The 17,420-nt window shown below is 35.3% G+C and overlaps 1 protein-coding gene across 4 annotated transcripts in view; it reads right to left on the bottom strand.

The window, feature by feature from the left end:
* The window catches only part of AGL (amylo-alpha-1,6-glucosidase and 4-alpha-glucanotransferase), a 72,801-nt gene that overhangs the window by 32,562 nt on the left and 22,819 nt on the right, over window positions 1-17,420 (bottom strand). For all 4 annotated transcript variants that reach the window (XM_077905573.1, XM_077905570.1, XM_077905572.1 and 1 more), the window contains exons 7-21: window positions 17,193-17,304; window positions 12,870-12,996; window positions 12,410-12,512; window positions 12,223-12,320; window positions 11,677-11,816; window positions 9,601-9,788; window positions 7,923-8,046; window positions 7,155-7,318; window positions 6,287-6,388; window positions 6,014-6,169; window positions 5,767-5,917; window positions 4,594-4,718; window positions 4,392-4,504; window positions 4,147-4,281; window positions 2,132-2,262 (exon numbers count right to left, since the gene is read on the bottom strand). In XM_077905573.1, coding sequence (XP_077761699.1) covers window positions 2,132-2,262; window positions 4,147-4,281; window positions 4,392-4,504; window positions 4,594-4,718; window positions 5,767-5,917; window positions 6,014-6,169; window positions 6,287-6,388; window positions 7,155-7,318; window positions 7,923-8,046; window positions 9,601-9,788; window positions 11,677-11,816; window positions 12,223-12,320; window positions 12,410-12,512; window positions 12,870-12,996; window positions 17,193-17,304 — 1,969 coding nt within the window. The remainder of the gene's footprint in view (window positions 1-2,131; window positions 2,263-4,146; window positions 4,282-4,391; window positions 4,505-4,593; window positions 4,719-5,766; window positions 5,918-6,013; window positions 6,170-6,286; window positions 6,389-7,154; window positions 7,319-7,922; window positions 8,047-9,600; window positions 9,789-11,676; window positions 11,817-12,222; window positions 12,321-12,409; window positions 12,513-12,869; window positions 12,997-17,192; window positions 17,305-17,420) is intronic.

Below are 17,420 nucleotides of genomic sequence, written 5' to 3'. Positions count from 1 at the left end.
AATATTGCTCAGTAAATATAAGTTTCACTTGTTGAATAATGGTGACACGATGGAGCAGCATTTTAGAAAAAGAGATCTGATCAAAGGGGTGGAATGTTTTGTGGAAGAGGTTACAAAAAGTTGGAAAATTGGTTACTTGGTTTTGGAGACAGGATTTAGTCTTTAAATAGGGTGTTAACTATGAAAATAAAAAGATATGGTATACCACAGAGAACACAGAAAAAAGTCCAGTCACAATTACTGACTGAATACTGCAGATAAAAGGTACAGATCCAAAAAACAGATTCCTGGATTCCAACATGACTGAATACATACTACTATAAGCAAGGAAGAAGAGAAGGGGAATTTTGTTTAGGGGACAGAAAGTCAACGAAGTTGGTAAATCTGACTTAATTGGATGTTGCTATTAACAGCCTGCAAGAAATACCCAGTGGAGATCTTCAACTGTCAGAGAAAAAAGGGATTGATATAAAGTAAAAAGTAAATCAGGAGAGTTAGTAAAGAACTAGACTTAGCTTTAAGAAAGACAAAGACCAGAAAAGAAGTTCACAAAAGTGTGGTCTTTCCAGTCAAGTACCAGACAGAGTTCAACGTTCAGAGTGAAAATGGAGTAAATAGCACTCTATGACAGGTAACATATACATTTCTGTATTTCTCACAGCACAAAACACTTTGTGTTGAAAGTGAGACTGTTTTAGAAAAAAACTGTCGTAAGTACAGAAGCCTAAAGGAAATTTATTGAGAGCATCTTATGTGCTTGGTTTTGTAGAAAGTACAAAAGCTAAAAACCAAGAATGTAAAAAGGGCAAAAATTCTTCTTTTTTAAGGTACAATCTACCTGCTATGAACTAAATACTAGCTATGAACTAAGCATTGTCTACGTGCTTTATGTGAATTAAGTCATTTAAACCTTGTGGTAGGTACTATTATTATTTCCATTTTATAGAGGAGAAAACTGAGCCATGTAGAGTTTACTCCAACTCAAGGAGTCTGGTTCTACAGCCCATTCTTTTTTTTTTTTTTTTTTTTAAGATTTTATTTATTTATTCATGAGAGACACAAAGAGAAAGAGGCAGAGGGAGAAGCAGGCTCCATGCAGGAAGCCTGATGCAAGACTCTGAGATCATTCCCTAAGCCAAAGCCAGACGCTCAACCCCTGAACCAGGGTGTCCCTCTATAACCCATCCTTTTTTTTTTTTTTTTAAGATTTTATTTATTTATTCATGAGAGACACAGAGAGAGGCAGAGACACAGGCAGAGGGAGAAGCAGACTCTATGCAAGGAGCCCGATGTGGGACTCAATTCCTTGACTCCAGGATCACGCCCTGGGCCGAAGACAGGCACCAAACCGCTGAGCCACCGGGATCCCCACTACAACCCATTCCTAAACACAATAATAAATATTCACAAAGCACACTGTACTAATTTAAAGTAAGACAATATATTCCAAGAGCCAAATAAGAGGTACAGTAAATTAATGCAATGGGTATCCAGGGGACAAAAATATTACTGTGAAAAGTAATAGTCAAGGAATTCTTTGTGGAAAACGTAAGCATCAAACTCATACTTAAAGATGGGTTAGATGGACAAAGAAAATAAGGAGTTGCAAAGGAGGCATGAAATGTGGAATACTATATAAACTGGGAACACATGTGTGATAAATCAAATTTCCTAGATAAAAATCCAAGAAAACATCTCCAACTATATGGGTTAAACAGTTAATTAAATAATTAGGTCCTATATCCTGTCTTATAACTACTCTAACTACATAGTATTTTGCTGTAAGTTTCTCTTTGTAGGATAAAGCAACTATGCAAGGCAACAAAGCTTCCAGATAGATGAGAAAGGAAGATGAATGTATTTGGGGCCCAAATAAATGTTCTCATTTAGTCTTCAAAAAAGCCTATGACTTAGCAATATTATTCACATTCTATAGCAGCAGAAATTGGGGCACAGGGAAGTGAAGTTACTTGCTGGAGGTCAATGACTGAGTAGGTGGCAGAGCCACAATTTGAATTCAAGCAGTTGAATTCTGAGCCCATACATTAATTTTATAAAGAAGACATCATATGATCCTTAAAAAACAAAAACAAAAAAACCTCAAAGCTTAACTATCCTTGTATTTGTTTACCTTGGAGACCTGCATATTTAAGAGATGACCAGTTTGGTATGTCATAACAGCCTCCACCATCTTCTTGTTCTTCTGCTTCACATCGGTAAAGTACCTGATTCAGCTCAGCCAAAGTTAATTTTGAGGCAATACTAAGAAGTGGAAAATAAAGAGAAATGGTTAAATACAGTAAAAGTTCACCTGCTGTCAATAAAAATAAAGAAGAAAAATCTGAACCATAACCATAAAATATTTTAGCAATATATGTTTTTGGAACTCAGCATTATGATATACATTATAAACAACATACATTATAAATAATAATTAATGGATAAAACATGCTAAGGATTCAGTTAGAAGTGATGTTTAGTTCAAGCCAAGAAAATGATCAATTGCCAAATTTTATTACTTAGAAGTATGCTGTAAATATCTTTTGGTTGCTACAACCTTTTTCTCACAAATTTGCTTTTTAAATCTTTCTAGATGGGCTTGGGTTTTTTCCTCCTTTATATTCTCCTAAGTGCGACATCAGTGACTTTTTATGCCAATTATCTTAAAATCAAAATACTTGTCAAGGACCAGCAAAGAGATAATCAAAAGTCACAGTTAACCACCTCAGAAGTCATTTGGTATTTCTCTCCTTTCCCTTCTCTCGCCTCTTAAGGTTGCACTGCCCATTAGCTGGGTTATTCAAGAAACCAGATCTTCTTAGATAAGGATGCTTCTTGGTAATAGTCAGAAGCAAGTGTCTATCATGGCTTTGGTTTCTCTTTGCCCAGGTAGCAGTGAGACTGTCTAACTGACCACACTTGAATACAACCCAAACTCTATTTTTTTGTAATTTTAGCTATTCAGGTCATTTCATTCTATAAAACTGAGAGAATTATTATTATTATTATTTTTTTAAATTTTATTTATTTATGATAGTCACAGAGAGAGAGAGAGAGAGAGGCGGAGACACAGGCAGAGGGAGAAGCAGGCTCCATGCACCGGGAGCCCGACGTGGGACCCGATCCCGGGTCTCCAGGATCACGCCCTGGGCCAAAGGCAGGCGCTAAACCGCTGCGCCACCCAGGGATCCCAAAACTGAGAGAATTATAGTTGGCTGTGCTTTGTTCCTTGTTTCTGACAGACTCTGTCCTCACAGCCAGGACTGACTCTTCCTTCATTTGCAGTTTGTGAATCAAGTTTAATCAAATTAATCAGCAGCCTCAGTATCAACTCCATCCTAGGCAAATATTTTTTGACATGTAGCCAGTGAACTTGCATACAAATTACCTGGAGCTTATTAAAATGCAGATTTCTTGGCTTTGCTCAAGGATAATCTGAGTAGGTCTGAAGATCAATTACCATCATTTTTTTAATGCATTTTATTTGATGTGTTTTATAAGCATTCTACAGAAACATAAAATTGCTTCATCAGAGAGTTTTTAAAAATGCAACTACTTTCCTAATAGTTTGAATAAAGAGTTAATATCCTAAATGATGAAAGCTCTTATAAAAAGTTGAGCACAATAGAAAAATGGCTTAGTACATAAAATGATATTTCACTGAATAAATACACAGCCAATGAACAAAAAAATTTTAGCTTGGGGTACCTGACTGGCTCAGAGGGAAGAGTATGTGACTCTTGACCTCAGAGTCATGAGTTCAGACCCCACAATGGGTGTGGAGCCTACTTCAAAAAAAAAAAAAATTTAAAACACGGTGTGGTAGTGAATATGGTATATGCAACTTAACCTCAGTTCAAAAAACTGTGTGCATGTGTGTACAGATATATATGTGTATGTTTGCTTGAATCTATAGCTACATATAGAGACTGCATGACTGTGAGAGTGCGCACATGCAAGCACATACACCAATGATAAAGTAATAGGACAAAATGTTAACAAAAGATGATGCTGACATTACTCTTGGTCCTCAGACCACTGTCTGAGTAGGAAGGATATTGAGGACCCTTAAAACTGCTTAAACCAGGCTTGTGAAAACTTATCAATTATTAAATGGCAAATCTCCATAAACAAAGGCATACTTACAAAGCAAAAGGAATTTTTAATATAGGATCTGAGTTTTCAACAGCAAGGCTTCCAGATTTAAAGTGAGGACTAAACTGTGTCAGATGATTTCGAAGAATTCCAACAGCGACTTGTGCATGTGGATCAAGACTAACTCTGAAAATATTAATTAAAAAGTGGTTATTTTTTAGGAATGATTTATTCAAAATTAACAGAATATGTATTCTATTTTACAAATAAAGTCAACGGTTTGAACTCCAACATACCTGAATATAATGACACTTCCTGGAGACAAGTTTTCAAATTCTATTTCTTGAATATATTCATTGGGTCCTTTTGTGGCAACTCCAGCTTGCTTAACAATTTTACTTTCACTAAGCTTGAAAAAAATTGTATAAAACAATTCAATCAATAATTCTAATGTCCTCAAGATGTTAAACACAGTAGTAAGATAAGAGTTCCAAATACCTGAATATGTTCTCTAATTTCTACTGTGATATTTGGCATTCCATTGATCGAATTCTTATCCTTCTGATAAGGTTTTGTATTTCTCTCAATAGTTCTAGCTTCAAGAACTACTTCTTCAATTTTGCCTATGAATATATAAAAATGTCAAAGAAATTTCATATTAAACCATCTTAAATTAGGAATTGCTACTTAAACTTAAATATTAAACTATTTTTCATTTGGTTTATATATGTGTATATGTATGTACATGCGCATACACAGATATACACTTAGATCCTCTACAAATATACATGTATATACATATATAAAAACACATGAATATACATATATATTTCCTAGGTATAAAAGAAATACATGTTTGTTATACAAATTAGGAAACAGAGAATGAATTAAGATGAAAATAAAAGGCACGTGGGTGGCTCAGTCGGGTGTGTCTGCCTTTAGCTCAGGTCATGATCCCAGAGTCCTGGGACAGAGTTCCAGGGTTCCCTACTCAGTGGGGAGTCTGCTTCTCCCTCTTCCCCTTCCCCCTGCTAGTGCTTTCTCTCTCTCCCTTATGTTCTCTATCTCAAATAAATAAATAAAATCTTTTTTTGAAAAAAATGAAAATGAAGCTATTTCACAACTCAAAAAAATGTTAATATTTGAGAATATTTCTGTCCAGGTATTTTTCCATGTAATAAAAATGTAAGTTGCCCCAAATTAATTTTCTTCCTTTTATTCCTTTCTTTTAAAAAAAAAATACTTTATTTATTAATGAGAGACACAGAGAGAGAGGCAGAGACATAAGGCAGAGGGAGAGGGAGAAGCAGGCTCCCTGCAGGGAGCCTGATGTGGGAATCGATCTTGGGACTCCAGGATCACGCCCTGGGCTGAAGGCAGGCACTCAACTGCTGAGCCACCCAGGTGTCCCCTTTTCTTCCTTTCTTTAAAGTAAACTCTACATCCAACATGGAGCTTGAACTCATGACCCCAAGATCAAGAGTTGCACACTCTACCAACTGAGCCAGCCTGGTGCCCCAAGTTATGTAAAATTTCGAATTCTTTTTCTCAACTACAACCACACTTGCACTGTGTTATTATATACGATGTATAAGAACAATTTAATATAACATAGTATGATTTAATAAAACAATATAATATTATCACAATAACATTTTTAGGTTGCATTACCAGGGATGCACATTTGAGGCACTTCCTTGCTGTAAAATGAAGTCTTAGGATTCCTGAAAGCAGTTCTAGACACAGACACAACAGACTGATGGATACTGGGTGAATGTCTTGTTACTGCCACAATGTCTTCATCAACTTGATCCACATACACCTGAGAAACAGAAAAAGAAAACATACTAGCACTCAAACTGGGATGACTTACTCTGAAATTGAATGTTAAGAAACTTACAAAAATTTAGTTTCTTGCCTGAATGAAACCCTGGGCCCCAAGCTCCTGATGAAGTTTATTGATAGCACATCTGGCTGCAATAATTCCACTTTGGAAATTAACTTCACCTGTATTTGATGGAGATGCTCCAGGATTCCACTTAGTATAAAACCGTTCTTCAGAAACCACTGAAATCTGAACAAAGTTAAAACTCAGCCATGTATACATTTTAATTATAATGAGAACTTTTGGTAAAAATGCTCAAAGTTGTTGGCCATGTGGACTTAAAAAAAAAACAACACATAAACATACCTGATGAGGCACTAATTCATCATAGCCTTTAGTACTTCCACTAGCACAACATGCCATAGAAACAATCGTGGTACTTGGGAGAGCATCATATTCTGACCTATGCTGAAAAACAATAAAAAAAAAACCCCAAGGTTTATTTTCTTTCAAATGCAAAGTGCCATCCTATAGCATAATGAAGTAAAAGAACAGTTATATAGTTATATACTAAGAGACATTAATTTGCTTTAAAACTAACAAAACATTCAAAAACTATGTACCCAATCACTTATAAATATAAGACATGATTTTGTTTTTTGTTTTTTTTAAAGGTTTTATTTATTTATTCATGAGAGACAGAGAGAGAGGTGCAGAGACACAGGCAGAGGGAGAAGCAGGCCCCATGTAGAGAGCCCGATGTGGGATTCGATCCCAGGTCTCCAGGATCAGGCCTTGGGCTGAAGGTGGCGCTAAACCGCTGAGCCACCGGGGCTGCCCTAAGACATGATTTTGAAGTATATGCATAATATTGCCATAAATATCAGAGAACTGAACATCAAAACATTTATTTATATTTTCCTTTTTCAAGTTATTTAAATTCCAGTTAGTTAACAGAATGTAATATTAGTTTCATGTGTTTCTACACTTGAGTGATTCCACACCTACTATATATACCCAGCGCTCACAAGTGCCCTCCTTAATACCCATCACCCATTTAACCCATCCCCTGACCACCTCCCCTCCAGCAACCCTGTTTGTTCTCTACAGCTGAGTCTGCTTTATGATTTGCCTCTCTCTTTCATGGGGGGCCATGTTCATCTGTTCCTCTTCTTAAATTCCACATATGAGTTTAGCAAAATAAGTATATAAAAGAAACAGATTTGATGCTTACCACAATAGGACACTCATTATCGTGGGTAATATCCATAAACAGAGCATGTGCAATAGCTGGCATTAGTGGCCTCAAACAGGGCTGAACAAAGGATCCAACAGGTTCTCCTCCATATCTGTAAACTAATCTGCCCTCTTCATGGCTATTATATGCACTCATTGCCTCTGCAAAGCATTATAGAATATTTTAATGGTCTTCATTATTATTATTATTTTTTTTTTTTCAGGGTCTTCATTATTATTGTTCAAGAAGAGGGTAGTCTCTTATCATGACTAACTTTCCAAAAAAAGACTGCATAAATATTATCAAAAATAAATCTGCTTTAAACATTTAAACACGTCTATTAGTTTAACTGACAAAAAAGTCTTCTCTATAATTAGAGAAATGGCTCCTGGAGGTAAAAGGAAACATGCTTTTTAGTAGGATGTTGGTTATATAAAATCTACAGGAAAAAAATCTAAGATCATCTCATTTATCAAAGTAGGAGATTAAAACAGATTTGTGTATTTTCAAAAACAAGTGATTTTGTTCATGAGTCATCAATTCATCCTACTGGTCTTTCAATTTAAAATGAGATATTTTACCCCAAAGTGGAAATTTTTCTTGATAAAAAGAGACTGAGTTATAGGAAATTTTGTGCGAAGTATTTAAAGAACACTAACTATTTTGAAAATTATTAAACATTGTATATAATGCTACTAAATGCTTTTTAATTGGCTTAAACAAAAACTAAAGTTTTAGATGAGAAATACACTTCAACAAGCCTACCTCTTATTAGGGAACTAATGCCAAGTCTAGTAACAAAGATGTTGTCCAGGTCTTCGCTTCCTGTGAACAGTTCAGCTACTACATACAAATTGGGTTGCAATTTCCTAGCAGCATCCAACATGTACTGCAAAAAGCACAGTCACAAATGTAACACAAAGAGAAAAGAAAGTTCGGGGGAAGGAAAGGAGACAAGACTGGGCACAGATTTGAACATGTCATGGAACAAGACAAAATTGAAATCCCAGAAGAATTTCCAAAGAAATTTAATTGTGCGTATGTAAGAAATACACAGAAACAGAAATTATAAAGAAAATAAAATAGTTAAAAAGGATTAGAATTTGCAAAGATATAGAGACACAAAGGGGGAAAAAAGGAAGAAGAAAAATATCAGTGTCACATTAAAAAATGTAAACCATAAGACTGATTCTGCTAAGCTTTCACCCTGTTTTACGTGTTTTTTCAATACCTCTAAACTATTAACTTGCAGGCAGTTGACGAAGCCATTATTGCTAAATTCCCTACTGGTGAGTTATCTAGCTATTGCAAAGATTAAGTCTGACTATACTTTATAAAGCCAACTTTTCCTAAAAAATGGTAATAAACTCTTATTAACCAGAAATCAAATTGGTTCCAATTTTTTGACATGTTTGCATAAAATTTAATAAAAAATAATTTGAATTCTATCAGCTATCAAGTAGGGTGCTAGAAGATTTTGTAACTCAAAATTATGTAAATTGAGTTTTAATTTTTTGTTTTGCCAAAATGTTACAATAATCTTATAATTATATATATATTTTGCTGTTGCTAAAAGCATAATAAGGAAAAACCTTTGCTAGTTTTTGGAGCTAAAAAATGTTCTATTAACTTAACTAATGTTCACTGAATTCTTCCAAAGCAAATCAATTTTTCACCATATGATTTGAAACATACTCATTATAATGCTGCCTTAAAAAAAGAGAAATAAGTGTTTTCCAGATAAGCATACATTCCCAAAGAGCACTAAGTTATCACTAGGAAGCTACCAAAGATCTTATTAGCAGGATGAAAATTGTGTTTACAAAGCTGTGTTAGGTAGAAGATAATGCTATAAATATTGGCATTGTTTCAATTTCTGTAAAAAGCCCAAAGAGGGATAAACAACCTTTGTTTACACTTACATTTTATAAATAAGAAATAAAATGGGGCTAATCAATGGGGCTAAAATGAGGTTTAATATACTGTAATGTTAGTGCTTACATAATAACATGTAACAAGTGACTTCACAGTGTTTATTAATATATTAAAAGCAACCTAAGAATAACAATAAGATAGATATTTGCATATTATTAAAACATTAATATCAATCCTTTAAAAATTAACAATAAAATATTAGTAATATTTTAACAATATACATGGCAATTTGGTTATGTATGTGTTATCAGAGACATATGATCTACTTCCCTAAACTGAAATAAAAATATTAACTTGTTAAACATTTTATAGCCCAGTATTCCCTAACACCTGCATCAAAAGATTTTATTATTAGTGTGAAATTATGCTGAAGTGCTAAGTACTACCACCAAATCAATGCTGGTATCCAACGAGCAAAAGGAAACGTGTACTTGTATATTTTATTTAAGGAAGCAAAGAATGAATACTACGTTTCTTTGCCTAATGTAGATGAATTGTATTTCTGTACCTCAGCTACATGAAGAGGCGTTGAGTGGCAGTTATCAAGACGTACTCCCTGGAAATAGGTTGCAGTTATTTCAGTGTATTTTTTCATGTGTGCCCAGAGATAAGGACAGTCCTCTGGTTTATTCCCATAGCGTAATTTAACACTGTCTCCCCAGCAAATAAGCTCTCTCCTTAGGTAAACTTCTGAACCTGTAAAAAAAAAAAAAAAAAAAAAAAAAAAAAAAAAAAAAAAAAAAAAGGAGCTTGCTTTCAATGGTTCAAGAAATAACATGAAAACATTTACTTCAAAAAAAAAAAAAAAAGAAAACATTTACTTCAAGGAAATGTTTTAAAATCACATGGACTATTTTTTATGGTGAAAAAAATAATTAGATTCATAGCCGACTGGACTCAGTTTAGATGATCCCGATTTTGTTGGCAACATCCAAAGTATCATATCAGGAGTCAAACATATGCTTTCTCCTCTCCATCAGGCCTGATCAAGGTGTTGACCTTGACCACATCAATATTGTAAAGCTTCTTCACAACCTGTTTGAGCTGGTGCTTATTGGCCTTGACATTCACAATGAACATGAGTGTGTTGTTGTCTTCTACTTTCTTCATGGCTGATTTGGTAGTCAGGGGAAACCTTATGATGGCATAGTGATCAAGCTCGTTTCTCCTGGGGGTGCTCTTTTGAGGGTATTTGGGCTGCTTTGGAGACATATGGTCTTGGGTCCTCAGAATGTGGGTGACATGTGGATCTTGTGTGTGTGTGTGTGTGTATGTGACTGTGAACGCCTTTCAGCGCTGCTTTTTTAGCTTTCAAAGCCTTTGCTTTGAAAAAAAAAAAAAAAAAAAAGCCTTTGCTTTGGCTTCGGCTTTGGGAGGGGCAGGGACTTCCTTCTTCGCACCATCTTTGTGAAAGGGATCCACATCCACTATTTCTACCATAAATCATGTATTGTTTAAAATTTTGTCTAAAATGGCATGGGTTTCTAAATTTATAAAGTTTAAACAATACTAATTCATATATTTTTTGCTAAAATTGTACCTATAGTCTCTTCTAAAAATGTGTACTTAATGTAAAAAAAAAAATCAAGTTGCTTCTTGTAAAGGAAAACAGTAACAGTGATATAAGCCCTTTGAAGACAGAGTTTTACCAAAAACATTTAAAGCTGAATTTCCACCTTGTTACTCATTTTTGGCAACAGGTTACATTAAATCCACAGCATACAGAAGAATGCCTTTTCTCATTTAGAATAACTAGAAAGGAGAAGGCAGAGCTACACTTAAACCCAAAGTGACATTCCTTTTTAAAAAAGGGAGATTTTTGTAGTAAATTTATTAATTTTTTTTAAAAAGGTTTTATTTATTTATTCATGAGAGACACACACAGAGAGAGAGGCAGAGACACAGGCAGAGGGAGAAGCAGGCTCCCTGTGGGGAGCCCGATGCAGAACTCAATCGTGGGACCCCAGTATCACGCCCTGGGGTGAAGCCAGGTGCTAAACTGCTGAGCCACCCAGGGATCCCCCTTGAATTAAATTTAAAGTCATTCAAACAGACTTCTAAAATGTTGAAAAACATATTGATGGGTCCCCAGCAAAATTCTTCCTGGCAAAGAAATAGCTGTAGAAAAATAAAATGCTAGGAGTGAGAGGGGAACCGAAAATTAGTTTCCAGTGTAACTGCTATTCAGTACCTTAATAACCCCCTGGCTATGAATGAAAATATCTCTTATGGCAATATAGTTGTAATAGTAGTGGTTTCAAATATATTTTTAAAAAAACAATAGATTAAAATTTTAACCATATAAAATCTTATGCAAAACCATAATATAAAATAGATAAAAGCCATTCTGGTTGAGTATAGAAGGATAAGGAGAGGAAAGGGTGGGGGAGAAAAAGATGAATGCCATTCTTTTTGTCAATCCCTTTTCTTCTCTCTCAAACTGTATGTACCTCTGGCACTTCTGTGTTGAAATAGTTTAAGAACTATTAGCCTAGTGGGAAAAAAGTCAATGAAACAGTATATTTTGAGCTTGCTGTAAACTTTTCTTTCCCTATCCACAGAGAAGCTAACAAAAATGATGTACCTGGTTCAGCAAAGTTTCGAAGGGGATCATCTCCCATTACCCATCCATTATGGGCCATCAGAAAACAAGCTTTATTTGGGTTATGAATCATAGACTCTTCTGTGGAGACGGTCATTTCTTCAAATGGGAACGTAAAATATCTATGGAGATACAATTAAATATTAAATCTAGACAGACTCTTTGGAGAGAATTTAAATTAGTCTCTTAAAATTAAACTTCCTCCCTAACAAATAGAGTAAGATTAGTTTTACATTATTTATAGGAAATAAACTTAGTTAAAGGTCAAAAATTTTCAGGAGACTTTTTGAGGTAAATCTACTAAGATTTGAGAAATGGAAAGTTAGCATTATCTGGTTAACATTTTAAGTAATAACTTAAAAAAAATCTCATAAAATTACTAAGAAAATCATTGAAGTATTGATATTACTTTGCAAAAGCTTTTTGCTACCCTTTAGTTGCCTAATCTGTGCTGCACATTACCTACAAGATAAGGAGCTGAATTTTCCATTTTTAACTTCCAATGAAAAGAAAACAAAAATGGAATACCTGGTAACTAATGGATGTTTTCTAGTGACAGGTCCTAATTTAGGACCGTGGCCAGCCATTCGTTCATAAAACACATTTCCCAAAAGGCAATTAACTGCCTAGAACACATTAAATTATGTTACGTCAGTAAAAACAATAAACAGTATAAAGACTCAAAGAAAAACAGCAGTTCAAAAGTAGGTGAAACCTGTTCCTGATGATAATTCACGAGTTGATGCTTCTCTGAATTTAATTCCTCAATTCTCTTACGGAACCAATTACAGCATTCATCGATTGCAGCTGGGCCCTTGCTAAAGCAGAGAGAGCAATACCACTGAAAATCTAATGGATTTAAAAGTACATTTAAAAATTTTCTAACATGGGTCATAGGAATTGTATTTATTTATTTATTTATTTATTTGAAACTTTAAACATACTTATCAGGATCTTAATAATGGCTGAAGAAGTTTTCCAATTGTGAACAATTTTATATACACATATAGGAACATGGACCACCACACAGAAAAAAGAGGAAAACATCATGCATTTGAACCAGTGGAATTATGGTGAATTACTTTACTGAATTTTCTATTCAGGACTTTAATACTAGCCATAAAGGTCCGTAAGTAATATTATCCTTTACTTCACAGGAAAAATACAAAACATACTCATGTGGTATGAAAGTTGCTAGTGCAATGTTCATATCTACAGTGCAGCCAAGTCTTCTGTATTCAGGATCCTGAATAATCTTAAGGTGTTCCTTTGGATCAGGCTTGGTTGTTATTTTCCTATTTTCTGAAAGAAAGAAAAGATGGTATCTTAAATGCAAAATCCACAAGAAGATTTTATTTATTTTTTATTTATTTATTTTTTAAAGATTTTATTTATTTATTCATGAGAGACACAGGCAGAGGGAGAAACAGGCTCCATGCAGGGAGCCCGATGCGGGACTCGATCCCGGGACTCCAGGGTCATGCCCTGGGCCGAAGGCAGGCACCAAACCGCTGAGCCACTAGGGATCCCCTACACAAGAAGATTTTAACTGTTACTGATATCCAAATTTTTAGCTTATAATTTTTTCACAGAAAACAAAACAAATGTTTATTTCATAAGCATCCTTCCCTACCACCCCCCCATCTTCCTGCACACCATCTAACACACACACATGTACACACATAAAGAAGGAGGGGAAAGAGAGAGAAGGGAGGGAGGGAGAAGAACATTACAGGATAAAAACACAGGGATTCCTATCAGTTGAACCCTTGCCCCACTTTTCTGCCTTAGTCAACATTCTCTTATTTTATACATAAGGATATTGGTGGTAGAAGTTTTCTTTCTAGGTGTTACCAAATATACTAATATCAGGAGTTTTATTTCTTCAAAGACTGCTTTCTATTCAAAAGTCTGATTAACAGCTTGACTTTTTTTGCATTCTCTGAAAGAAGTACACAGGCTTGATTTTATACTTTTTTCCTTTTTACCAATAAGCATATTCCTTAACAATAATAAAAAATGAAAAAGTAAATAAATGTTTTATGGAAAGGATTTTCATCCCTTTCCTGGAACTTGTTCCTTTTTTTTTTTTTTTAAAGATTTTATTTATTTATCTATGAGAGACTGGTCAGAGAGAGGCAGAGACAGGCAGAGGGAAAAGCAGGACCCCTGCAGGGAGCCTGATTCAGGATTTGATCCCAGGACTCTGGGATCACAACCTGAGCCAAAGGCACATGCTCAACCACTTAGCCACCCAGGTGCCCCTGGAACTTGTTCCTAAAAAAATTAGGTGTTGTTCAGGATTGCCTCTACTGGACTTGATTTTACTTATTTTTTATTTATTATTCTTTTAATATTTCTTTTATTTTTTTATTTTTTAAAAGATTTTATTTATTCATGAGAGACACAGAGAGAGAGAGGCAGAGACACAGGCAGAGGGGGAAGCAGGCTCCATGCAGGGAGCCCAATTTGGGACTCGATCATGGGACCCCAGGATCACGCCCTGGGCTGAAGGCAGGTTCTAAACCGCTGAGCCACCCATGGATCCCCTAATATTTGTCTTTTAAATTTAAAATCAATTAATTAACATATTGAATATTATTAGTTTCAGAGGTAGAATTTAGTGATTCATCCATCAGTTGCATATAACAGCAGTGCTCATTACATCAAGTGCCTCCTTAAATGGGCTTGATTTTATATTAACTAATTAGTATCTGGCTTATTCTAAAGAGACCTTGAAGTGACTTATAAAAGCACAAACAAAATAAAATGTAAATAGATTCTTAAAATTTAGTTTCTGAGGTTCATTTGGAAGAGTAAATATATTAAACCTGCCAATGGGGCACCTGAATTGTTCATCGGATTAAGCACCTACCTTTAGCTTAGGTCATGTCATGATCCCAGTGTCCTGGGACTGAGCCCTGCATCAGGCTTCCTGCTCCACAGGAAGTCTGCTTCTCCCTCTCCCTAGGCCCCTCCCTCCACTTGTGCTCTCTCGCTCTCTCTCAAACAAATGAATAAAATCTTAAAAAGAAAAGAAAAGAAAACTGCCAGAGAGTGTTTGAAAAAAAGGCTAACACGATCAGTATAAATGATAAAATAGTCTTCAGTACTGATAGAATGAATAAAAGATCACTGGAATAGTACAGAAAAGAAATCAACATATATTTAGTATATGACTACACTATGAAGTATTTATGGTGTACAACAAATCAGTATAAAAGGATGGATTATCAACTCAATACCATTTTTTGAATAAAAATACACACAAAAAATTCCAGGTGTGTTGAATATTTATTTTTAAATATTTACTTATTTTAAAATATTTATTTATTTATTTCAAAGAGAGAGAGTGTGTGTGCGTGCAGTGAGGAGGAGCAGGGGGAGAGGGTGAGAGGGAATCCCAAGCAGACTCCCTGCTGAGCCTGGAGCCCAATATGAGGCTTGATCCCATGACAGTGAGATCATCACCTGAGCTGAAATCGAGTCAGAAGCTTAACTGACAGCTACCCAGGTGTCCATTGGGCATTTAAATGTAAAAAATAAATACGATTAGAAGAAAACAGCATTTTTTTTTTTTTTTTTTAAAGAAAACAGAATGTGCGGAATGCCTGGGTGGCTCAGTGGTTAAGCGTCTGCCTTTGGCTCATGGTGTGATCCTGGAGTTCCCGGATCGAGTCCCACATCGGGCTCCCTGCATGGAGCCTGCTTCTCCCTCTGCCTATGTCCTATGTCTCTGCCTCTCTCTGTATCTCTCATGAATAAATAAATAAAATCTTAAAAAAAAAAAAAAAGAATGTTGATGGAAGGTTTTTTTTCCAAGCATGATGTGAAATTAGAAGCCATAAAAGATGGACAAATTTGACTGCACTGAAAAAAAAATACCATAATCAAGAGTTAAAAGATCAACAGCATACCAGGAGGACATATTTAAGTCAGTATAATAAGGAAACACAAATATTAATAAGTCAATGTGAAAAAGTCAAACAGGCCACTAGAAAAATAGGGAAAGGACATTAACAGACAATTAATGGAAGATCTATAAATAGTGAAATAACATGTGAAAAGGTGCTTCACTAATGAATAAAGAACTACAAATTAAAATAAGGAGGGAGGGATCCCTGAGTAGCTCAGTGGTTTAGCTCCTGCCTTCGCCCAGGGCGTGATCCTAGAGTCCAAGGATCAAGTCCCACGTTGGGCTCCCTGCATGGAGCCTGCTTCTTCTCCCTCTGCCTGTGTCTCTGCCTCTCTCTCTCTCAATCTGTATCTCTCATGAATAAATAAATAAAATCTTAAGGAGGGAAAAAACCCAGTTTTTAAAAAAATAAGGAATGTTTTTCCATGATTGACAAACATTATAAATATTAATTGTACCTAACGATATAGTTAATGATAATGTAAATTGGTATAACTTGTGTTGAAAAACTACACAATATCTATTGTAAATTTATCATTAAATTTTTATGCTCTTGACTCAGAAATTCTATGTCTAACAATTTATCCTGCAGATGTACTCATGTAAGTAAAGATAACACATACAAAGATATATTTTCTATAATACTGCTTATAAACATATAGGTTCTACTAAAGTAAGGGTCTGCTATGTTCACTACTGATTCCCCATGCCTGGAAGAGTACCCAGTAGGTGGTTCAAAAGATAAGTATTGAATGAATGAATGAATGAATGATGAAGGGACGGCTGGGTAGCTCAGAGGTTTAGCATCTGCCTTTGGCTCAGGGTGTGATCCTGGGGTCCTGGGATTGAGTTTTGCATCAGGCTCGCTGCATGTATCCTGCTTCTCCCTCTGCCTGTGTTTCTGCCTCTCTCTCTCTGCAGGATCAGGCCCTGGGCTGAAGGTGGCGCTAAACCATTGAGCCACCTGGGCTGCCCAAAAATAAAATCTTAAAAAAAAAAAGTTTAAGGGCACCTGGGTGGCTCAGTCAGTTGAGTGTCCAACTCTACAGATTTTGGCTCAGTCATGATCTCTCGGCCGTGGAATTGAGCCATGCATCTGGCTCTGCATTCAATAGGAAGTCTGCTTGAGATTCTTTCTCTCCCTCTTCCTTTCCCTCTTCCTCTTTCCCCCTATGCTTTCTCTCTCTCTCTAAAAATAAGTAAATAAATCTTAAAAAAAATAAACACAGTGTACTGCTACCCAGAGGTTAAAAGCTGCCTTTGGCAGCTGCAGTAACCTGCTCTACGACCTCCCGTTCACGCACTTAACATATATTGAACTCTACTATATTCCGGGCATTGTGCTAAGGAACCAATACTAAGAAACAGTCCCCAAGGGAAATAATTATGTTATATATTATTATGTCACGCCCTTTAGATATCTCTGCTCTCAGCTTCTAGAACCATAGTTATAGTAACACAAATATATAATAATAATAACAGATTTAATAATGTCTTAACCAGAGGAAAGAAGACTCATCTCCTTAAAAGAAACAGTAAATTTCCTAAAATTGCTAGGAACATTCTAATGTATATCCTTTACCTTGTGTAAGAAGTCTTCTAAATTGCTCAACTGCTTTGTAAACGTCTACTTGGAAAAATTCCCAGAGTTGAATCTTTGGAAAAATATCCTCCCAAATTATTTTTCGAATGCACTGAAAAATTTCAATAGGTAAAAAATATATTTAAAATCATTTCACTAAATATTGTCAAATTTAAAATACTCTAGTTTTCAACTATATATTTAATTTATACTTCAGAAATTTTGTTA

This window comes from Canis aureus, chromosome 8, assembly GCF_053574225.1.
Source record: "Canis aureus isolate CA01 chromosome 8, VMU_Caureus_v.1.0, whole genome shotgun sequence".
Classification (NCBI taxonomy): Eukaryota; Metazoa; Chordata; class Mammalia; order Carnivora; family Canidae; genus Canis; species Canis aureus.
Note: the sequence above shows the minus strand (reverse complement) of the source record. Positions and strands in the feature narration are given on the sequence as shown.